The sequence below is a fragment of the Gavia stellata genome, chromosome Z (assembly GCF_030936135.1).
Source record: "Gavia stellata isolate bGavSte3 chromosome Z, bGavSte3.hap2, whole genome shotgun sequence".
Classification (NCBI taxonomy): Eukaryota; Metazoa; Chordata; class Aves; order Gaviiformes; family Gaviidae; genus Gavia; species Gavia stellata.
In genome coordinates, this window is record NC_082637.1 from 38,949,218 (window position 1) to 38,974,835 (window position 25,618).

The window sequence follows — 25,618 nt, forward strand, 5'->3', positions numbered from 1 at the left end:
GGTAACTCAGCCACCAACACAATCACACTTCTGAGCCCTAGATAGTACTGAAGAAACTGCAGAAAGTTTTGAATGCAAATGCCTTCACCAAAGGCAAACACTATTGTTTTCTTCACAAGTTGTAGAAATGGGTAAGAATGAAACTGCTGCAGCCAACTATATTTGATCTCCTATGTATGAGGTCTGCTCATTTATTAATGAAACTCCATTGCCTTGAATGACTGTGGCCAGCCAGATTTCAAGTGTTCCACCACAGCTTCCAAGCGATTAAAATTCTCTGCCACTGCAGTGAAAAAAATGAAACTGAATGTTCCCTGTACCAATATGGAGAGAGAAAGAACAGGAAAGGCAAATTTACCTTGGAAGAAATCATCACTGTTCTACTGTCCTGAGAAAGCCTCAGCTGAAAAAGGACACTAATGGCATTGAATAGACTTCAGTTTTTAATACCAGAGAAAAGATACTAAGTACATTTTGTGTTACACATTTACACAGTCCCTTTTAGAAGCTGCATATAAGTTAAGTGCTCTTTTAAGCCAATATTAAGTAGCCCTTCCTCCAAAGGTCCTGATGTGCAACAGAAGCCACCAAGCAAATGGCAGTCTTAAGGCAGAACACAAGTAAAAGGTCAAATTCAGGAAAAGCTCTAGTAAAAAGGGATCCATCAGGGAAGAAGAGAAAGAAATACAGCAAAATCTTAGTACATATCCAACACTACATGTAATCAAAATGTGTGCTCTGTTCAGTGACGGATATTTTAAAAATTCACATGAAGAATGTTTAGTTTTGATTCAAGATTCCAACGATGTGAAGAACAGAAAGCACAGAAATCTCAGTTATTCTAGAAGTGAAATCAGGGGTTTCAAACACAGCCAAGGGACATCCTCATCGTCCCATCTCTAGACTTGGAGCAGAGACCACAGAAGTGGACCTGAAATAAAAGGCCTGCAGCAGTCTGTTTCTGAACACAGAAGAGAGTAGTTACCTTAGATAAATTATCTTCCTAACGGACCATTTTCAAAGGCAACCATGAATGAAGATACTTCTTATTGTTAGAAAGATTAACACATGATTTCTTGCAGAAAAAAAATGGAAGTGATTTGCTCCTTGGTCTGCTTAGAAAACTGTGATGTTGCTACAGGCAAACAGTTGGTACCAGCAGCTTTGCTATAAAAACAGAGTTAAAAAAATTTATAAACAGGAGTCTTTCAAAGAATTCTGTGGAAAGTTAGATTAACATAACCAGTTATTTCAAAGCAGACTTTTACTATACAAAGGACTCCCAGTACCACTGCTATTATTTCAAAATGAGGTGACAGTGAAGGCAGAATATACTGCAGTTTATGAGCCTTATCCTAAACGAACTGCATTTTCCAGAGTAGGAGTCTTTTGACCAAAAAGCATTTTTTCCAAGGACTTCGTCTCAATGGCTAACAACTATAGCCTGCTGCTGCTGAATTTGGGAGGGTTTTTTTTTTTTGTCATTTCCCTAATATTTGTCATTTCCCTAATACTTTAAAGCTTGGAATATTTTCCATCAGGGTGAAATACCTGTTATATTTTCTATGAATTAGTCCTGGGAACAGGCACTCTTTAATTCTCCATGGTCCAGGTGGCTTCCTGTACCCCTGCCTTCTCTGTTCATTAGGGTACTTTCTGAACCAGAAATTGAAAAGTTGTCTACCTTGAATAAGTGATGATGGTCTGTCTCCTCTTCCTCCTTCTGTCTATCTCCTCTGTTTCTGTACTGGAATACCTGTGAAGTGGCTTAGGGGAGGAAGAGTAGCTGAGCCAGGAGAAAGCAGTAATTTGCCTCAGGAATGCCAGCTCAATTTTTGTGCCACTTTTCCTTTGTATTGTATCGACCCCAGGGAAGGGCATGCTGCTGCAGCTGTGTGAAGAGCTAGCTGACTCACAGTCCAACTGCTGCTTGCCGTATTCCATGACACCAAAATAGGGGTGAGGGATGTTTGCAAACTTCCTAATTCCACATGGTGCTTGAGGGTGAGGTGAGTTGTAATCACTGCTGCCCTCTTGATCTCAGTCTAAGCCACAACTCCTGCTGGAGAACTCCTGAGACTTGCAGGTCTCCACAGTCAGCAAAGGCAGCCAAAAGTCTGAGTGGAAAACAAAAAAAGAAATGTCGGGCGGGAAGCTTTCTGTAGAGATGCTTCAATGATTGACTCATTGTCTTCTGACTTTGTCTGCCCAGTTTGGGGACGAGCTCTTAACAGAGGAGTTAAAGAGAATGGGCTGCTTTTCATTAGATTTCCTGAATGAAGCAAAACTGCTTCCCTAATGGAGACAGAGCTAAAAAGCATACTAAAAAAGCCAGTCAACTCACTGAGGCAGTTCTGTTTCCTTTTCCAACAGCAAACAGGGTAGACTAAGCCCTGCTCTTCACAGATTGATACAGGGAACATTTCAGAATTACCTGTTCAAAACCTACAACTTAGAAAGTGCCTGAGAAGAATTATCCACATGTCACACCTTGACAGAGCTTTATGTGAAAGACAAAAGAATACTGGAATATCATAGAATCACAGAATGGTTTAGGTTGGAAGCGACCTTAAAGATCATCTAGTTCCAATGCCTGTGCCACGGGCAGGGACCCCTTCCACTAGACCAGGTTGCTCAAAGCCCCATCCAACCTGGCCTTGAACACTTTCAGGGTTGGGGCATCCACAACTACATCTATATCTACTTGAAGGCATACCCAGCTAACAAAGTTGCACTCTAACACAAGTTTTAAGTGACCAGGGTTCCAGCAAAAGTCTTTTACTATGCATTTTCTTTCAGTTTTATTTTTTCACCAAGCATTCAACACATTAAAGATGTAACACTGACGTGATTAAAACAATTACGTTAAACTACATCTTAGTAATATAAAATAAACACACATATCTTGGAAGTGTATGCGAAGTATAACAGCAGCTCCACCGAGGCACATGACATACAAAAGGAACCTAAAATATTGCCGTTATTAAGGTATTATACATTAAACCATGCAAGCTTTCTGCTTTTTTATTCCCCACAAATTCAATTCTTTTTATTTGAATGAGTTATTAGTAATACGACCCTGTTATGTACATAAAAGGAAAACTCTGTATTTGCTACTTAACAGACCCAAAGTAAGTGCAGCATTTACTTAGACTCAGATTTGAGATACCACAATAACGCAAGCTTTGTAGAATGGCACTGGGTTTGCTTTTAAACCGTGGCCTTGGTAATGTTAAGTTGAGTTCACATGAAGTCTAAAAGAAAGATTTTCAGATTGATGATGCAGGATTAAAAAAAAAAGAGACTGTTTTAAAAGAGCAAAACCCGAACAAATTAAAACGATCAGCAAAACTAAAATAGAACAATGAGTTCATTATGAAATCAATATAATCAAGATCAGTTTCCTTCCTTAAAGTTTAAGTGGCTCTTGAACTTCCTTCAGCATTATTTGAAGTCTGTCTCTTTTGACAAGGGCTAGTAACTCTTCTGAATAATTACATTCAACTTCTTTATTTTATCAGGTAATCCTAATTTCACAGTTATCTACTAAATACAATCATGCATTTCTAAAAGTTACAGTGACTTTGAATTGAGGAAGAGCACTGACAAAGATAGCTTTACACCTAATTTTTCACTGAGTTTATGAATTAAACTGTGAATCTTTAAAAAACCCTGACTTCCACATGTTTTTTTTTTTTAAAATGAAAAGTATGGGATCCCATACCTTGTTTTTGAAGTAAACCTCAATTGGTAAAATGAAACCAGCATACCCAGATTCTTCAACTTTGTAGGGTGGATCCTTGCACACTGAAACAAAGAGGAAAAACCTGTATTTAACACAAAAAAATAATGTTTTAAATGCACAAGCAAAACATATGAGCAAATAATTTGCGACAACAGTTATACCGCAGCACCATTACAAAACTGCACACACACAGTAGGACATATCTGTGCACAACTCAATGTGAATTTTGCAAGCAAATTGTTCCTGCGTGTATACAACCTACAGTTCAGGGACAGCAAATTTGGAAATTTTTTATTTTTTTTTTCCCCCCCAATCCTTTCAGACTATTAAAGGGGAACCACCAGGTACTTCAACACCAGGTGAACCCACTGAGTACCCACAACAGCTCCACACGTACTGCAGCCAAGATTTGTTCTGGGAATGGAAAAGATATAGGATTCCAACCTGAGAAAGTTAAACCATGTAGAGGACAGAAGAACTGCCGATTCATGTATTCATAACCTAATACTAATAAAATCCTAATTACAATAAATGTAATTTAAAATATATAAATTGAATTAGAACTAATGCTAATAAATTTGAAATCTGTATTATTGCGGGGAGGGAGGACACAAAACAACATTCCAGTATATAGTGGAGAACCTCACGAAGGTTAACTATTATGTTAAAACAGTATCAAGGTTTACCCTATAGGATTCAGACTTCTTCAACATGACAGTAAGTATTACTAGCTCCAATATACAATCTTCTTTTTCAGTTCGGTGTTCCCTTTCAGCTTAATGCAAGAGCTTTTAGTTACATGAAATCCCCATAGTACTGAACATGAGCTCTCTGAAGAAAGTGGCACTAGCCTGCCAACTCCAGCCAGTGACAAAAAGCAGGTTGTTAGAGAACTTGGAGCAGAAGCCACCTCTTCCTTCTCCTGTTTGGCTGCGTGACAACCCCATTACAGAATTCATGCCCACGTAACACATAAGCACAAAAGTAGGCTGACCTTGAGAAACCATGCATCTCCTGCAGCAACTCAGCTGCTTCCAAATGCTGCATCGATATGTATAACAACTCATGTCATGTGCACTACCATCTCAATAACATCATAGGACAACGACAGTGTCTCTCCTGTAGACAGGAAGAATGATGCAATTCATACACAAAGGGTTGACTTCTTCAGAAACATTTGCTCAAGCTCTATCAATCTTGCTGACCAGAAGAAAATTCAGACTCCCAGATGGATCACCATTTGCTAGGATGTATGCTCTTTTCAGAACTACCTGCTAACTGCTCACTGCCCTGTATCGGGTGCAACTTAAACTATACTTTACAAAAAGCGTGTCTTGCAATCAACTGTGCAGGGCCTGAATACCAAAATCATTCTTTTTATCAAAGCATCACAGATGGGCACTTACCACCCTCTTCATCCTGAAAACATGACAAGGCCCATCAGACACATCCAGGAATATAATCTCTGCTACATTCTCCATAGTATGATCAGTATGTCAGCTTTCCGAGGACATGCAAGCGTGGTTAATCCCCAAGTAAATAAACACAGCAGAATTTTCTCCTACTACCTGGCCATTCTTCTCCTGCTCTGCTAGCCCCAAACCCATACAGGGACTTCAAAGATGAGGAAGATTCCAAGTCCTTGCTCACCCACTGCAGCTGGCCATATCACTACCCAGTTCACTTCATGCCATCAATGGAAAAGGAAAAGGATGACAAAAATGGAGCAAGAATAATCTCTTTTCCAGACTCTGCAACACTGTCCTCTTGCAGCTACAGAATTTATTTTGTTTTTCTTGGCAGGAAAAAAGAGAACCTATAGTTTATAAAGTGGGATTTGAAAGATTTTGAAGAAAAGTGTTAAGATGATAGTTCAAATCTGTATGTCTGAAACCATATCTCAAAGCTTTTAAGTCGGAAACTGAGTATTTTGTGTTAGAAACTCCAAGAAGTAGTATTTCACCTTATATTGTCATGTATTCCCTTAAAAGGGCTTACCAGCATTTGAAAAATGTAAATATAATAGTCCTATTTAAGCACAGTGACAGGTTACAGTAATACATACCAACAACTTTTTCAGCCAAAGACAGAGGAGCCTTCCTGCTCCTCCTCTGCCTTCTGAAGACAACTAGAAGAGAAAGCCTTCCCAGTATTATTTTAATGGCCATGAAGGATTCAGAAGACTGAAATCCAATTATAAAAAAACAGGCAAAGACTATACAGCAGATATTTATCCAGATGGAAACACAGAAACTTTAGAAATTGTAATAATACATTAACTGTTACAGAGATTTCAGGCTCCATTACACGACAAGTCACAAATGACTTTTTTTTTAAATAAATATCACATCAAGGTCTTCCTGAGCACGTAACTGGCGCAGAGAACACTGTCAGCATAAATATTCTTCATTCTCTCTCTCAAATCTTCTTTCAGATTTACTCAGCTGTTAGCCACACCGAATAGTACCTTGTCAAGGTTTCACATTACAGTTCTGAAAACAAAGCCTGTTACACTTGCAGGCTTTGTTGAAACTTGGGTGATGGGTTACAAAACACTTAATTACAAGGAAGCCACTTTGGGTAGCTTGATAGATGGGCTTTTAATAGAAAGAAAATTGTACAATCTCGTGAATGAAACCTTCCTGAAAAAAAAAAAAAGCAAGGGACTGAGCAAAGCTCTATGCTATTGCATACATGTAGGCTGCAACTAAAATTAAAGCTATTACATTTTCGTCTCCTTTCTTGTGGTCGCTACTACTCTATGTACTGGCAGAAACAGCATCTTCGTGCACTCTGAACCAGCACCCTCTCAGCATTTCTTTTTCTTTCATTGAACTGTTACAAGTAGTAACCAGGGCTGCAATGACATGTGTGGTTTAGTTGAGCCAACAGGCAACCATCCAAGGTTTGTTGAGTGGAGAAGAGAGAGGTGGCAAGAGTTAGGTAAACCACAGAAAAGGTAAAGAGAAAAAAAAAAAAAAAAACAGGAGAGGGGGAAAAAAAAAAACCTGTAGTGGAGAAGGAAAAGAGAAACAAAAAGAAATTGCAAGTTAGACCAACAGAGCAAAACCAACAACAGAAACTAGGAAAGAGTGATTTTGAATAAGGAAGCACCTGGAAATCCTAATATGCTTCTCAAAGCTCATTAAAACAAAGCAGCTACACTAGACCAGGTAGATAAGCAGAAAACACTGCCCCTCCACAGACAAACAAACAATTCCCTCTCCATCAAGGGACAAAGGCATTTCCCCAATGACTGCTCCTCGCTTTTGAAACGGCACCTACAAATGCAGTTCAAGCACCAGATAAACAAAGCTTCTTGCACACATTGTCACTAAGACTTAAATTATTTTTGTCAGGTGTTTTCCCCATGGAAACAGCTTGTATGATCTTAATGCATTTCCTCCCTCTCATATCTTTTGACTAGGTGGTCCAACTTCAAGACAGTCTCTACGACAGTTAAGGCCCTACAGAGCTAGTGAAAAATTAGTGCCTGCACTGAGAAGGCAGTTCCAGAGAACATCTTCACTGAGATGTAGGGAGAAGCAGCCAGCAGAAGCTGTCAAAGGATGGAGGAAAGAGGGGAAGGTGCAGAAGCTAGAGCAAAAAGGCTCAGGTCCTAGGACAAGAAGTAGTTGTCATAGGTGGAATGCCTTTTTTCCATAATACTGAGGAAGCATACACATGTACACACATGTGCAACTGCACAGGTACTGACTTCCAGCACTGCATATACCTCAGTGCACACCTACAGTACACTGTCACTTAACATCCATTGATAGAGGACTATTTAGACACTTAGCTGCAATCCTAGCTGTATTACAAACACTTCACAAACAACAGGAATAGTCAGAAGCATATTTGCTATGCTGATCCATTTATTTTGACCAGCCTTCCCATACATAAAAGTGCAGTAATTCGCATCTGACAAAAATCATTGAAATGCTCCTCAAACAAAACATGCCTTACAGAGACCAACTGCAAGACACCAATGTGCATCTTTTAATGAAAGCTCAGTATCAACACTATCAGTACTAATACATTATTTTATTAACAAGGATTTCTCCTCCGTAAGAGCTCAGTATCTGCTGGTAAAATTGCCTGTCATACTCATTCTACACATAAGAGATGCGAATGCTCAATTCTCATTCAATGCACCCAACAACTAAATTCTTTCGATAATGCCAGCATAATGAGGTACTCAAGATCACAGCAAGCCAGGACAGGAATTTAGGAGTTGTACATTATCTGTCCCTTATTTGTCAGGGAATATGCCTTCTCTGCAGCTCACATAAATAGCTTAAACCATTTATCTCAAATGTTTTGCTTCTTTACGCCACAAATGAGTGCTTTTTCTTTTGTTGTGTTCACGCATGCATTCCCATGTGTTTCATCGGGCATTAACTGACACCTAAGGAACAGATGCAAATCAGGCCATGGTGATCCATTTTAGTAACAGTAACTACAATGAGGTTTTTGGAGATAACAATAACAAAATTCTGCTAAGAGCTATCTTTTTTAAAAGCTTTACCATGCGATTCATTTGCTACTCCAACACTGTTAAACACTTCATTGTGAATAGATATTTCCTTTCTTAAAAATGCAGTCAGAATGAGTAAGGAAATGTAGGAGTTCCTTTTAGGCAGATGCTGACACAACAGGATCAGGACCATGAAGAATAATGACTGTAACAATTCACATATTTTATGCACCCTGCAGGATACACCTAGTGGGTGTTTGGAGAAAGTGAAGCCTTCTGATGCAGAACTGGTTTAATCTTAACTTCTTTGTACCGGTATTTTATAGATTCTTGCCTATAATTTGCTCATATCGGTCACCCTTTGACCAACTCCTCCCTGTATTCATCACCATCATCATTACAAGTCGTCTCACAACAACGGGGTGGCATTCACTTTCAGAGGAAGGCAAATAGCAGTACCAAATCCTTTCTGCAGTAAGAAGTCAGCTTTAAATATTCAGCTGTGATTTCTATAAACTTTGACTCTGCTACTCAGTAGCTCACCTTCCCAGCTAGTGCGCTCCAGTACTTGGACTCTATACAAAAAGAGGCAGGAAGACAACAGGTCCATTATGCCCTACCTTCAGGCACACCTCAGCCATTAATACCAACAAATTGCTAGGCAGGTTCAAACAAAAGCTAGCAAAAATTACTACGTTGAGTGTGGGTTAAATGGTGCCTCCTATGCTAGGAATAAGGAATTCCCATTTGCTTAACACCTTATGCTGACAAGTATTTCATGAGACAGAAACAACCCTGAAATGAAAGCACAGAAGGCAATAAAAGAGAACTAAGACTGAGCTTTCAGCATTGCATTTACAATCGTACTAAGTTCCCCGTCCAAGGAACTGAATGCCCAGATTCCCACGACTTCTACCAGGTGGATAGGTAGCAAGATACAGTTTATAACCCCTTAAATAAACTGAGCCCTAACTAACTTTTGGAGTGACATTTTCTATATATAATGTCTACTCCCTGACCATGGGATAGCTTCTTCATCAATTGAGATCAAACTGATACACAAGACAGGAAGGCAGGGAAAGGGAAAAACCTCCATCATGCCCAACAAGGTTTCCAAATGCAGGTCTTACTGGAGTACTTAAATCAGCACTGGCCTTCAAAGATTGCTAAAACACCAGCAGAGAAAGTAGTGAACACCCCCTCACTCACAAATTTCTTATCGCTCCAAACAAAAACGGACTAACAAAGACAAGGTTTGGGGTTTGGGGTTTTTTTGGTTGGTTTGTTGTTTTTTGTGGGTGTGGAGTTTTTTGGGTTTTTTTTTTTTTTTGGGGGGGGTGGTTTGTTGCTTTTTGTTTGCTTGGGGTTTGTTGTTTTGTGGGTTTGTTTTTTGTTTTTTTAACACAGTTAAAAGGCCACATATGTCCTCCTCACTCTTCCTGTTAGCACATGAAGACAGCAGTAAGCCTTGAACACACAATTCTGAGTTTCTGAAATACAGTAGTGAGCTTCCTACATGCTCTGATTCAGGTGGAACAACTTGCAGTTTTGCATTTACAATGCTGTCAATAATTTAGATAACATGAAAGGTGTTTTTCTGTAGTTTAATGGTTTCTTATAGTAATTCTCAGAGCACATATACTACTTGTCTGCAAGTACTAGAAACAATTGAGAATATGAATCCAGGAATTCTTAATTTTGATTTTTTTTCCTGCAGCACTTATAAAATAACCCCTGGCCTTTGAAAATACAAACACTTAGTGTTTTGACATTAACTGTTTGAGATTAGAAGGGGGACCTAAGGGATCCTCATTATTTCACAATGCTGTGGGAGCCCATTTAATGTACACATGCTGCAGATGGGAAAGAATGCATCTTCACTCATCAACTGTAAAGGAGAAAGCAATCTGTACTGCCAGAAGATAGGGAAGGGCAACCTTAACTTGGAAGTTACCTCTTCTGTAAAGTTATACTGCTGAAATTCATGCAACTTAATTTTCTACTATTTTCCAGCTTTGCTAAAATGGGAGAAGAGAGGGAAAGGATTTAAAAGCTCCACCTCACATGCCAGATTCTGGAGATATAGTGGCTGGCAGCAAATCATCCACCACACCTTGAAATGACATATTAAACAGTGTTTTCCCACCCCCTCCAGGACTTCCAGCAGGAGCAGCACTTCTCTTGACTGCCCCACCATACACAGACATCAAAAGATCCTCAGTCATCTGCAAGCTTTCTAACTTCAGCACACATCACAGCTAGTGCAGAAGCCCCTCCTACTGACTCAAGGACACAGAAAGCTATTATCTATATTCTACACTCCACATGGAAGCAACAATCCTTAATGAGATATAGGGAAGTTACTGGAGATGTCTAGGACCAGTCACAGTTCATGCCTCCCACCCCTTCTGTCTGCTCCCTCAGCTTTCCTCCAGATATAGAATCATAGAATCATTTAGGTTGGAAAAGACCCTTAAGATCATCAAGTCCAACCGTTAACCCAACACTGCTACGTCCACCACTAAACCATGTCCCTAAGCACCTTATCCACACATCTTTTAAATAACTCCAGGGATGGTCAACCAACCATCTCCCTGGGCAGCCTGTTCCAATGCCTGACAACCCTTGCAGTGAAGAAGTTTTTCCTAACATCCAGCCTAAACCTCCCCTGGCACAACTTGTGGCCGTTACCTCTTGTCCTATCACTTGTCACTTGGGAGAAGAGACCAACACCCACCTCTCTGCAACCCCCTTTCAGGTAGTTGTAGAGAGCGATAAGGTCTCCCCTCAGCCTCCTCTTCTCCACACTGAACAACCCCAGTTCCCTCAGCCGCTCCTCATAAGACTTGTGCTCCAGACCCCTCACCAGCTTCGTCGCCCTTCTCTGGACACACTCCAGCACCTCAATGTCCTTCTTGTAAGGAGGGGCCCAAAGCTGAACACAGTATTCGAGGTGCGGCTTCACCAGCGCCGAGTACAGGGGCATGATCACCTCCCTGCTCCTGCTGGCCACACTATTTCTGATACAGGCCAGGATGCTATTGGCCTTCTTGGCCACCTGGGTACACTGCTGGCTCATATGATGGGAATGAGAGAGAGAGAGAGAGAGAGAGAGAGTGTGAGAGAGAGAAGAAAAAAAAAAAGGACTATTTTTAAACTAAAGTTTTTCCTACATTGCATTTCACCTTTTAATTCTAGGTTGTTGGTGTTTTTTTCTAAACAGGAAGTGGTTCTCAAAAAAGACTGTTAAAAATATATATATCTCTATCTCGAGTATCAATGGATCAGAGTAAATTACTTCCAGAAAGTACCTCATCTGCAAGTCTTCCTTAGAAAAGCATGCCACTGAAGCAAAAGAAAAACCCTTGAACAGCAAAGATCCTTAACAACTGAAGTGTAGCTAAGGCTGTCTGAATAATAACATAATAAACCAGACAATTATTTTTGATGGAAAAGACATTATAATCAAGTTTTTAATGTTACATCTAAACTTCAGTTTGTCTTGTAGATACCATTACCACAGTGCATTAATGCATCTTCATATTTGCATAGAAAATACAGCCCTTTATTCTTCTCTTCTACTGAGGAAAAGAGGTCCCACAGTTGCAGGATTTGAAGTAATTTCTAACTCAATTATTAACTATATACTTCTCCCTGCTCAAAAAAAGACTTTACATAGAGAATATTTTTTCTTAACTCCTAGACAGACACTTGATATAGTCAAATAAATATCTATTTCTCTTTTTTAACTTCATTACACTATGCAAAGATCAAACCGGGAACAAAGATTTACAGAGCTATCAAAATTACTCTGTATTCCAGTGATGTCATACTTGTGTCAAATTTTGTCTGTTCAGCTACAAGCCAAGGCTAAGAATGTTTCCATCACACCTCTCAGTTCTTTGTGGTTATTTTACTTGATGAAGTAAATACAATTTCTTTTATTTGTAAGGCTTTCCGTTCTATGGAGCACATACGGTAACTTAGGAAAATACCAGAACATTTCTCTTGTTAAGAACAGTGTAACATAAAATCTGTGTTTGCAGTAGCCTTGCAAGGTAAGTCTCCCCATCTGGGAATGCTTAAAAATGGAAAAACTGGCTGCTGCCTAGTGCTGAAAATCAGTACAAATCTTCCCATTGCATTAAAAGACAAAAGCTGAGAATCCATGTCTGTAATGCCATCTGGTAGAACTTCTGTGAAAATTCAGTAGCAAAGAACTAAATCTGCTACTGCACTCACCATTCATCATTATCACTAGTTATCACAAATCTAAATTACTTTTTGCGTGACAATTAAGAAGAAACCCGTAATTAGTTGCACTAACAAAAGCAAGTGGATTTCTGAATGGCTACAATAGCTCCTAGACGGCATCAGCACTCTTCAGTAAAAGCCAAGTAACAGAGAACTTATCTTCACAGAAGATGAAATGAAGTGTTTAAAACTAAGAAACCAAGTTAGGAGATTAGGGCACATCTCCATGAAAGTAGCGTAATTTAGTTACTGTTCACAATGAATACCGAGTTTGGATCTGAAATAATATTAACTAGGATCTAAGAGCAAGACAGTAATTCAATGGAGTTAGCACATCGTCATTATTTACCTGTTGCATTAGCATTTTGCACTTGGAGGAACAATACCCAACATATATTTTTATTGCCCTCTGAAGCCTGCAGACAGACTGCAGTATTTTTTAAATTAGGTCAGCAGGAAAATGCTTCTTACGGAAGTATTTCAATATTAATCGCAAAGTTTCTTTCCTCATATTAAATATACTGGAAAACACAATTCATTTTGCTTCTGTGGTCTGCCTGATAGTCTTCTTGTTCCTGTTCAGAGCAGCCGTATACAAGATCATGAATGCAACTCTACATTTCATAGTCCCACTCTCCAACTGCTAAAATAACTAAGACAAGGAAAAGAAATATACCTCTTCAAACACATTTTATTAATACCATTCATTAGCAAATGGAAAAATACAATAAAGTATGCTATACTAATATAAGCAAAACATTGACGTATTAGTATGATATGAAATTAAAACTATACAAGTGTATTGCTAAGGCTGGAACAAGTGTTTACACAGTGTGTTTACATGAATGTACCTGCTTTTTGTGGCTTTACATGTAGCATTACATGTGTTAACAGACCACTACAAAGCTCTCCAACCAAAAGTACCCTGAAATACAGAGATTTGAAGTCTGTGTGCAAACACATTTATAATAAATACGATGTAAATGTATGCTCCAGGCATAAACACATCTTAAGAGGTATGTTTGCATGCAGATAATGCAGATTTTGTATATGTTGGCATGCAGGTAACCATCACAACAATTATACTATTCAGCTGTTTGACATTTTGAGGGAAGAGAAAAGGAGAACATCATTAGCCTCACACGGCTACCGAGTGGATTATAAAGAAGGGGCATAGAAAACTAAGATTTTCTTCAAACAGAAATAGTTAAAATTGCAATGCTGTTTCTGACCACTATAGCACACCTACAGCTTTATTTTTCTGCCTAAGAGAGGTCCAAGATATTAATTCCTGAAAGTCAGCCACATATAAATTTTTTCTCAAATTCTGCAGCCCTACATACTATGTAGCTGACAAACTCTCTTTCGTACACAGAACAGAAGAGGGAAGGAGAAGAAATGTATCTTGGGCCTAAAAAGCAGAAAATCTTCGATGTGACGCATGGTCTCATTCTGAATAATTGGGTTTGTTCTAGGCCAATTCCAGTATGAAGTGAACAATTACAGTTTTAAAAAATCCTCACCTTAAAATGCTACATTCATGAGACTGCATTCACACTACTAATCTGCAAAGCAGTAACAAAAAACAACATGACCATGCTGTCCAAATAAACATTTGATAGATCCTGGCTATTGTTCTGTCTAAGAAAGCAAACTACTTTCTTAGGCATGAAAGCCATTCATTTCACAGTCTTTCAAGTCTGCTCTTTTAAAAGTATCAGAAAGAAGGGGACAAAATCATGGTTGCAAACTGGTCTTTAAAAAAAAAAAATCACAAAGCTATTGACTGAAACTTCAGCAATGTTTTATTTGTTTATACATTATAGAATAAAACCATTTCTCTGTAAACCCTAGCCTCTAGCTGTGTCTGAGAGAAGAAACATACAGCATTGTTTCCAGTTTTCCTGTCAGTGACATCTTTATAATTCCACTGTTGAGTTGCAAGCATTGTGTAATAGGTAAATAATTTCGTTGATAATTCTGGAGGAACATTTGTGGGGCTCTTAACTGTTTTAGTTCTGCGTATCTGGAAAAAGTGAAGTGCTTCCTAATAGACCTCAACATACCCAAATTGCTAACATTCATTTTTGCTACCAAATATCCCAAACTTTTGCTTCAGTGTTTAGAGAGCATTAATACATGAAAAATAGTTCTAGAATCACTGGCAAAGGCAAGTTTGGTTTTGTGAAGAATGATGCCATACTCCTAATCTATAATGTGTTCTGCTTCTACAAAACTGTTTTAAAAGAACTTCAACGTCAATGAAACAGAAGTGTTCCAAAGTGACAAAATTGTCATTACAAAGTTATCCTGTGGAAAAATGTATTTGCAACGCTGAAAACTAACTGGTACTTAAGCTGCATAACAGATTTCGCATGACTGTATAGTATGCAAGTATGTTTAAAGCCATGTACAGACAAACAAGCTGTATCAATAAAAACATCTGAGTGAATCCTCTAAAGTTTAAGAGGTGGCACTTAACAGACTTCTTAAAAATCAATAGTCTGATTGGTTTTTGTACCTCATTCCTTGAAACACTGTTTTTCATCTCTTCTCCTCTTGTTAGCATTCATTACCAAGGTATTGGAGGTTTGTTATTTCTTAATTTTCATCACTGAATGATCTTATTTTACTCTATCAATCTTCCCAATACAAATGATTTTCATTTTGGTTGTCATTCCACCTTCAAGTTGATCAAACAGGAATTCAGTCACACTGTCCCAGTCTTAAAGAACTGCTGAATATCTCTGAAGTTTGATGGTGTGTTTGAAGAACAAACTCCATGTCTTCGGACTTTGAATAGGACATTGACTATATGGCAGGTATTGAAAATATTTCCAGGACAAAACACGTGCCTCCCTTTATTTCTTCAACAGCTCTTGAATTCATCTCATTAAATGAGTCAATTTGAAATAAACAAAATGGCCAAATGAGAGGTGGTTGCTTGGACATTACATGCTAAAATGACAATTAAAATTACCCTTGACAGATTTTCTAGATCAGATTTTGTTCCTTCAAAACAAGTCAGGCCTTGTTTACTTTATTACAGTTGCACTAAATCAGTGAAGTTGTGAGTCTGAAGTTTAAATAACCCAGGGCTGAGCAAAACATGAAAATTCTTCTCAATTCAACACAGGTTGTTCCTTGCCAGATTTAAACTGAAACTAACATAAGGGAACACTGAATTAATGAGATACTGGCTTGTACTGAACTCTGTGTTCTCACTCGTATCAATACAATTGAACTTCAAACCTACTCAACAATTACACATTCAGACAAAGCCTAACCAGCCAATGAAAATGTGAATACAGTGAACAGCTTAGGAAGAAGATTTCTGAACACCTTTTGCAATTCATCACTTGACCTGAATCTGAACTGTCGACCAATTCAACTCTAATCTTTTCCTTTGCTCATAGCAATGTATTTCTCTTCTCTTGGTATTCCTCTGGCCCATGTTTCCTCCACGTATTTTATTTGATTAAATAACTTGAAAAGTTTGAAAAGCTTGAAAAACAGAAAACATAAATATCTTGAAAAAAAATTAAAGTGCATGACACCAGCAAGACAAGCAGGAAGCAAGTCATCTTATACCACCATTGTTTCATTAGTGGTCATGACTCAAAAACACTGCAGAGAAACAGAAACCTTTACATTCCCTTCATCAAAACTGAAGTGTAATGATTTACTTTGGGTGAAGAAAAGCAATTCAAACCTGCAAAATTATGTATGCCTGACAAAATTTGCTTCAATCTAACAAAATATCCCCCAGTTAACACTAATTTATAATTCTTTCTGGAATGAGAATATACATTGCCTAGAGGACATGAAATTAGTCAAAATGGAAATCAGCATTTCAGACTAGCGTATCAGGTGCTTTCAAAAGAGTCATGCTGACAACCCTTCTATATCAAAACAGACTTCCTTGCTTGGACATAATTTATCCAAAACATTATTTCCCATAGTAGATTTTATTGACAGTAACTAACTGCACAAGAAGGGTTTTCAAAATCTAGCATGTTTAATTCTTAGGTTTCTTAGATTCCTCATTTTTGATTTCTTGGTTGGTTTTGATTTGTACTGTTTTTTTAAATTAGCAGTTGCCCCAGGAAATTGTCTGGAGAAATACATCTTAGATTTTGTTCCCAGTCTGATCTTCACAGGTTTGAAGAAACACACACACACACACCCCGGCAAGTACAGTGTGTATGAAATCCACTGTTAAATTAAGAAACAAGAAGAGAAAAGGAAGAACTTCTAGAAATGTAGCCACATCAAGGCGAAACTCTAAGGCAACTTCCCCACTCATTTTTATGTAAGTTTTCGGAAGTACAAGTTTTTCCACCAATCAGGTGTTTTAAAAACATCATGCTATATCAAAAACAGGTGATGTTTGATTTTAAATTCAAGATATTCCTATTAATTTAATTTCAAACTGGTAAGCAGGAAACAGGGCCAAACAGCAGGTGCAAGTTTGACTGCCTCATTTTTACAGCATCTGCTTGTCTTTCTTTAGAATTGCCTTTCAACCTGAGCTAGAACTCCCAAGCTAGACAACATGTTGGGGAAATTGCCTCCTAAAACACCTGAACACCTCCCCCCTCCACCCCCTCCTTTTTTTGTTTTTCTTTTAAGATGGTGTTCAGCTGCCATTTGCCATAGCTTCACTGCAGGCAGGTTACAGTAGCCTTTGGGCACTTTTGGAGACTTATAAGGGATGGCAGCCTTCAGTAAGTACCTAGACCCAAGGATAGCAACCCGTAAGTTCAGTTACCAAGACCTCTGCCTCTTCACATGAACGGTAAGGAAGCTACAACTTGTGATTAAAAAACACGCATCCTTATCCAGGGCAAACAGAAGAGGAAGAAGGAACAGACAACGGCAGAAAAGCCTTATTTGGCTCAAAAGTTGCTCAAGCAGCATTACAAGCTGCAGGCTCTGGGTTCAGGGGTGCAGGAGCTGGAAGGGGGTTCTCCCATGCAGATGCTGCTCTGCCCTACCCATCCCCTGCAGGAAGTACTCTGCGTCTGCTGTAAACCTGCATATGCCCTAGTACTTCTCATCTAAGGCAGATCTCACAGTGAGCAAGGGCTGAACCCCTGCCACCTTGCATCCCCTCCTGCAATGGTGAAAATACATGGCCTCCACCTGGCCTGGGCCTGCACCCAAGACCACCTCCTTGCTCCATCCCACCCAGAAGCGCTCATGCACTCCCCATCGCTTCCTGCCACCAGCCGTATTAAGGGCTACTTCTAATTACTGTCTTCTGAGAGAAATGAACGCAACAAAAACCGCTACTTTTTCTCCAGTAAAAAGTGTCAGAAATGTGCCCATCCATGGCCTCATGCTGGATGAGCATTGAAGAACCCTCTCCATACACATAATCCTATATACTACAAAGAAAACACTAAAAAAAAAAAATTGAAGCTGTGAAGACTCTCAGTGTTCAGAAGTACAAAAACCTGAAGCGAAGCCAGTAACACGCGCCAGTACAAGCCCTGCAGCTGAAAGGTTCAGAGAACCATGAGGTGGAGCAGGGCGAGGAGAAGGCTTTTGTTCCAGCACCCAACTTCCACCTCCATCTTCGGGAACCGATTGCTGTCAGTAGCAGAACTTCAGCCACGTACTTCAAAAACTAAAAATACTTCCGTAGCCATTTGCCAGGATACCACATGTCAATATGCAGTGTCATTTAGACAGACTGAGATTACAGGAAACGCTGAAGGAGACTGAACAAATCAGTCACACAGCTGTCGCCTGTAGGAACAGATCAACATGCTTTTTGTAGGTTTTGAGGTATGAGACACACACTCAGAACTCTGCTATTTAATAATGATTCACTTTTAAAAATTCTCCAAGCAAAACATAGTTAACATAATTAAAGGGACCAAGACAAGCAATGAAAGGACAGGTAGTGAAAACATACATAGCAAAATCCCTGTTTATAGAACTCTCTACTACCTTCCAAAATGTCCTGAAGTTACTTTGTGAAGAATATTTACTTATGTACACAAAAGACGGCATGATGAGAAACAATTAAGCTGTATTATGGTCCACATAAGAGTAGAAATTGAACATTCTTGATTCTCCTCAACTGTTTACATTCCTCTTAGAACAGCACAAAAGATCAAACCACTTTCTGCTCCAGGGTAGACTTCAGGGAAAGGAGAAATTAACAGCAATTTTTTCTTGCAGGGAACATTTTGCTTTAAGAGTGAAAGTAAAAACAGACAGAAAATAACATTTGAGCAAAGAGTGCTCTATCTAATTCAATTTTTCCTTCAAGAACAACCATCAGCACCAGACACTCTTAAGCTTTTCCACAGATAGAAGAAACTTAAATATTTAAGACACCAGAGACAAGCATGAAAGATAGTAGAGATGTCCACTTTACAGGTAGAGAAATCAGGTATACACAAGAAGAGAACTGTCCAATAATACAGAACACACATGGCAAAGTCAGTCTAAAACTCGAATGCAGAGTCATGATGGCACAACCAACTCTTACTTGAAAACTTCAGAACCAAGAAAAATATCAGGGTGGGCTGGAGAAGCACATAGACAGACATAATGTACTGCAGGAAAAATATATTCCCTGAAACTGAATGAACACAGAACACTCACTCAACCAGACAGCATCCTTCATCTTATTTATTAAACCAGCAGATTGTTTTGACTTTCATGATTCCTAATGAGGTATTTTTCAATATAGGAGTGCTATTCACAACATTAATAAATGACTGGATGCAAGGCACATAGCCTACTGGGAAGAAAACATCTTGATGAAAGAAAATTAGGTTAAGCTCCAACTGAGCATAATGAAGAAAACCAGGTGACTTAACGTAACTTCCTACACTTAACAAGGTAATAACAAAAGGGAATCAATGTAAAGAGAAACATTAGTATGAATTTTAAAAGGACACCACTTAAACTGTAATTCCATTTTAAGTACCTATCACTTAGTACTATAACCTACTTATGAACATAAGAAGTCAAGACAATCTCAATATGAATCCAGTAAACTGGATGAACGGCTATTTCAGTTAATGATATATCTGCTTTTCTGCGGTGTAACATAATTACTCTGGGTAACTGAATTGCTGTAACACACATGAGGTTTTATCTTCTCCTCCCCATCCCTTAAAAACCAGAACAGAAAACACACTTCCTGGATCTATTTTCTAGGCATTTCCCTACAATTTAATCTTGCCACTGTGAGTTTAGGTATTAGCTCATACTAACCCAAGGTAAGCCTTATTTTATTATTTTCACCTTTCCCCACCCCCCCCTTAAACTTCACATCCCTTTAAAGTTAATTCTTCTGCTAATAATGCCTCTCTACATAGCAACATTTGCTATTTCACTAACAACCTGCTTATACCTGTGACACGGTTAAGGAGTGTGTTTTAAGTAAGATGCTATACAAAATAAAACCCCTTGATGTTTCTGTTGAACAATACCCCAAGCCCAACATACTTCTGTATTTAACATCTTCATTTTGCCTCTGAACGTACAAAAAACAGCTTGTGAAAGTGTTTATGTTCAAGCCTATTCCTTACTTGCAGAAAATACATATGCTTGCTAAGTTAAGCTGACAGATCTCCTTTGTTATGTTAATGTAAATATTGTAACTATTGTAATATGCTATTTTTCACCTTTGTAACCTTACTGACTGATTTTACAGTATACAGTTTTCCAGGAAACCCCCAAGCTTTGTCTGCCAGTGACCTAAGCATTTGGCATAGACTTTGGGGTATGGCTTCGACACAGCTGATTACATGGGTAATTTCCACGGAGCTACAGAAAAAACCCACCTTAGACTTGTATATTGACCTGTATCGAACACTTTCTGCTCTTCCCTTTTCTCATCTCTCAACCAGTTCTCCTTCCAGAGAAGTACACAAGGTTGTACAAGAATCCATACTTCTACCTCTGCCACTGCTGTTTCTTGTAGGAACAGCCCAAAAAAACACAGCTATGACCCTTCTAAGTGTTCAGATAACCTTCACCATTCCACACCAAACACTTCACAGCCACCAATACATTTTATCCTTTGAAAGCACACACAATTGTGTAGGAAACGTGATGTCTGGACTCCAAGTCAATCCATCTAACTCATCTAGGACACTAAACCTGCATTAAGATCCCCAATCTGAGGCTAAACAACCTTTGGTTTGTCTCTCCTATCTTCTTCCAGGGTCCCCCAGATCCTTGAAACAATTGTTTTATACATACATTGTTTTCAACACCCATGGTCCCTCAGTTTGTGGCTAGGAGTTCAGGGGTCACAGAATAAACTCTATTCTGGTTGTCTTTCCTAGAACAGAGGTACTGACTAAAAACACTGTTTTTCAGGAACATAGTGTAAAAGCTTTGCTAATATCCCACTTCCCCCCCTGGAAACAATTTCATTTAATAACTGAACGAGACAGGAGTTACTTATTACAGATTTCTAAACCAACCCTTAATTTTTACTTTAATGCTTCATTCAACATTCATTTCATGTTGTCTGCTCCCAGGAAGCACAAAGAAGGATCTTTGTCACAACACTTAAATGAGAATACTATAAAAGAAAAATGGTGAAGCCAGTTATAGTCTGGCACCCAAACTACTTGAAAATAATTCAGATTAAGTGTTATGACTGGAAATCTGTTAGCAAATTCAACTGATCCAGAGTTTTTTTGGCTATAATTCCTCTAGATAGTTTTTTACTTGTGAGCAACATGTGGATATGGAGTTACCAACAATTCTTTCTACCTCCCAACGCTCATCCTCTTTCTTTGACTGTGATTGTTCTTACCCTGAGAGAAGCTCTTGCTTTGTTCACTTCCCTCTGGATGTTACTGACATATTCTGAACATGTGACATGTGCAAGCTGACATGCTCTACAAATGGGCTCATTTATCCCCTTACTCCCAGCAGCAGTTAACTGGCTTCATCAGAAAGCAAAGACAGACAGACAAACTGTGCTCGCACTGTTGTTATCCATTCCTTCTCCTCATGCTGAAGCAGAAATTCAGAAGAATGGCATTCAAAATTTACTCTTCTGCCTCTGAGGGGGTTTGGACTACAGAGAAAGCATGGTCTGTTCATCGTTCCCTAGATCTGCTGAGGTCCACGCTAAGAAAACTAATATTACAAGAAAGCAGCATGATTTTTTGGAAGTTACAGAAAAAACCTACAGTGTCTTGCCTCGAGAGTTTCACACAAGGTAACAGATCTGTAATACTGTTTCTTCCATTACATTGTCAGACTGTGGCTACACAACAGGAGGACAACAGAAAAAAGAATCAAAGTCATTAAAAGCTTAAACACCTAACATGAAGAAGGAAGGTCTCTGCTTTGACTAACTGCAACAAGCAGTTCTCAAAGCAGCAGAGTTACTTTGTCCAGATTTTGTATGGCTGTATGACCTGTGTGCCTTGGGCATCTTCACCTGTTCCTAAGGCTCCTCTCCAGTGATGTCTTCCAGCTTCTTAGCCTGGCAGGATTATCAGTCAGCCTCCCGCATTTCTAAGCGGGAGTTAGCAAGTGCTGATGTGTATCCAGGCTGATGGATCAGGAAAAGGGCCAGTGGAAAAGGCCAGTATCAACCTCTGTGTTGCCTGTCCTCCACTGGTGGCGCTAATTTGCATCTGTCCTTCCCTCCACAAGTTGCCAATTCCCACAAAATATGGGAAAATGCAACATCCTCGAAGCTCCCTTGTCAAGTTTGGCTGAAACTGGCTGGCTTTCATGGGGGTATGTAAAAATGAGAAAAAAGCCTTGGTCCTTAAGGAAAGCAGTAAGGCTAACATGTTTCTTCTAGTCAGCCATGCTGGTTAAGATTCACTTATCCATTGTTTATACTATAACCTAAATTTTAATTCATCTGTTCCCACTGAATTTGATCCCCTGCATGTCTGCTCTTTGCTTACAGTAAAAATTCCTTTAACAAAGCATTTGTATTCTGATCGTCTTGTGAATTACACAGTTTTTTCCTTCACATTCTATAAAACAGAATTTTCCCACAAGAGCCCCTAATAGGTACCATGTGTATCAGGATGAAATTCCCAGAGGCTAGTAGCTCATTCAACTTGTGAGAGTTTCCTTGGCACCTACATATTTTTCCCTGGTTGAGTCAGTTGTTGCAGTAAATTAAGTATAATTTAACCCCTTGGTTACATTTTACATTTAACCCCTTGGACTTTGAAGTTAGGCCACAGCTAGAAAAATGCCTCTGTAGAATGGCATGTGGGCACTGATTATTTTTGTTACTCAAATATCCTCCATGTTTCAGTCACTGGCTAATGTCTTGTACTACTACTTTGTATTAGTAGCTGCAGAAACCAAAGTGATATTAAGACATATTACATGAAGGAAGTTATGTACATTATTCAGTATATTGTCCCAGACCATAGCCATTCTGATCTTTTAAAAAGTCTATTCGTTCGTCCTCTCATCAGTAACATGACTAACAGTAGAAAGAAAGCTTCTTTCCAACTCAAGCTAATAGAAGCTTGAAATAGCAAGCTATTACTTAGAGCAGATTAACAAAGTCCTTTTGGGAAACTTTATTAAACTATTTCCTCCCTTGGTGAAAATATGCTGCTCTACTGAATTCCATGTGTTTTGTTTTCCCTAACACAGCAAGTCTACAATACCCTAGACATTTAAGAATAATACAGTACCTCAAATACTTATTTTTGTGGTTTTGGATCATGAGCAGCTCTCTGTGCAGCTTGAGGACTTTCCATGACAGTATTCGCTGCTTTCTATATTACCCTTCTTCTATGTAATACACACATCATCATCATCATTTCTCCCTATCTGCAGATATCCCACTGAGTTCAGAATCATCACTGTCCTATTTTATAGGATCCCAAGTACAGCCTACCCCTCTCTCTCCATAATTTTCTCAATACGTACTGAATCTGTGGCTTATTCAACTTAAGTTCTTCACTCTAAGGATCCTCACTTACTCTGAAATACTGTAGCTGCACATAGCTACTACAGGAACCTCTGAAACAAAATGAGGAGAGGCAAGTAATTTCATTTTCTGAACCATTTTCTGAAAAAGTGTAATTCTCCCTGCCTACTTTATACTAGAGTCAAGCCACCAAAATAATGCCCAAGTTAAACTCTCCCTTCACATGTTTACATATACCACTTATGAAAAACAGCTCTACAATAAAACCTACAGCTGGTGCATGTACTGAGCATCTTAATATTAGGGAGAAAAGTATGGAAAGATGGTGAAGAATCAACTTAATAATGAGAAACAGCTCTGTAAAACTTCATATTATTATTGAACCTGCAGTCTAAAAGACACCAGAAAGTGCTCTTAAAAAACCACCAAAACAACACATAAAAAAGGTTTGCAGCCACATGAAATTCCACCCTTACAAGTGAACTAAAACTGAGGAAAACCCAAAAGCTGCAAAGAAACATTACATTTCACTTGATTTTCATCCCATCAGTACAAACTGACATGTCATTAGCATCTTTTAGTGCCCTTAGGCAAGCATAGTCCAGCCTTGCTATTTTCTTTCACATGAATTATCAAATTTTAATTTAATTAATTCATGTTTGATAATTAGTCCAGTGACTATTTTGTAAAATCCTATTTTGTTTATTGCATGCTGAGGACATGTTAGTACCAACAGTCCTTCAACCCATCTGGGGGGAAAGAAAAAAAAAATCACCAGAAGTGGCTTGCAGATCACTGGAGAGGGACATAGTTATTAAAAGATAAAAGGTCCTCCAATTTAAAAAAAAAAATATACAGGAGCACCAGTTTAAAAAAAGTATACAGGAGCATTGTTTCAGTGTTTCACCATAAAGATGACATTAACATGGAATCTCATCCCATTTGTTTTCAGCTGAACAGAAAGCTAGAGTCAATTTTAAACCACTTCAAGGCAAATATAGTAATAACTTAGTTTACCTCAAAGTGTTTGACCAAGGAAGCTAGTATTATTGGCATCAAGTTAAAGAGAATTCAGGGGGGTGAAACACTTTTTACGAAGTCATCCACCAAATCAACAGCAGAATCAAAAACGGATGCAAGGGCTGATGACTACCATTAAGACAGGGCTCTATCCACAAAAAGCCTCCATTTTGCCAGACCTTACCAAGTTGAACTTGAACCTGGCCACATATTCAACATTCCCAAAAGGCACAAAGTAAATCAACAAAAACAATCTGAGACCTTTCACACACTCCTGCCCCTAAGCTGCTTTGAATACAACATATCTTCTAGGCAGCAATTACCTGACATTTTCCACAATTCCTTTCAAAGAAAGCTTAAAATTCTGCGCTAACACCTGGGGATGTATCACTCAGCCACATGCATTATTTTGTCAGTCTTAGCATTATTAAGCATCAGTGGCAAACCATAATAATTTTGGACACAGCAGATTTGTAAGACAATATTCTCAACTTAAAGATAACAAACCTATTCTCCCAGTAAAATAAGGGTTATTTTTTTAAACCCAAAAAGTTAAGGGGGAGCACTTTAAAAATAATCACAAAATGTTTAGAGTATGAGTTCTCTGAACAGCACACAATTTGTCTCATTACTAAAACAACAAATGTAAGACAATGAAGCATTAACTTTTAAGAGGTAGACCACTGCAAATCCGACTTGTGTTTAAATCACAGCACAAGACCTGCAATTATCACCAGACAATTAGCAATGGAATGAGGTCATACTCAATAGAGATATTACAGTTAGGAATGTTTATACACACATTATACAGCGTTAAATGGTAGGAAGCACTTAGCTTTCTCCACAATGTGACAGTATGAGGTATTACTAACAGATTTCCTACCCGGTTTCTTTGAGCAACATATCAAATAGTGGCAATATTGTTTCTACGCTAAAACTTACTCACAAGTTTTCCTAAAAACCTGTTTGCTCAAATATTCTTACATGGTAAACAATGTTTTCATAAAAGTAAAGAAACTTTCAAGCTTTGATACAAGTCTTAAAGGGGAAGCCAGAATCCATATGCTGGCCTGACCCAACCCACAGGGAAGTCTGCTGCCTCCCTGGGGCCCGGGTGAGAGAGGTCACGAGGAAACTCCCCAGTCTGGTATGGCCCACCGATTACTACCCGCTGGTAGTTTTGCAGGTTGGCAGCGAGGAGATAGAGCAAAGA

General features: G+C 38.8%; 1 protein-coding gene across 1 annotated transcript in view; it reads right to left on the reverse strand.

The window, feature by feature from the left end:
- The window catches only part of MLLT3 (MLLT3 super elongation complex subunit), a 138,322-nt gene that overhangs the window by 63,554 nt on the left and 49,150 nt on the right, over nucleotides 1–25,618 (reverse strand). The window contains exon 3 of the mRNA XM_059833848.1: nucleotides 3,725–3,807. Coding sequence (XP_059689831.1) covers nucleotides 3,725–3,807 — 83 coding nt within the window. The remainder of the gene's footprint in view (nucleotides 1–3,724; nucleotides 3,808–25,618) is intronic.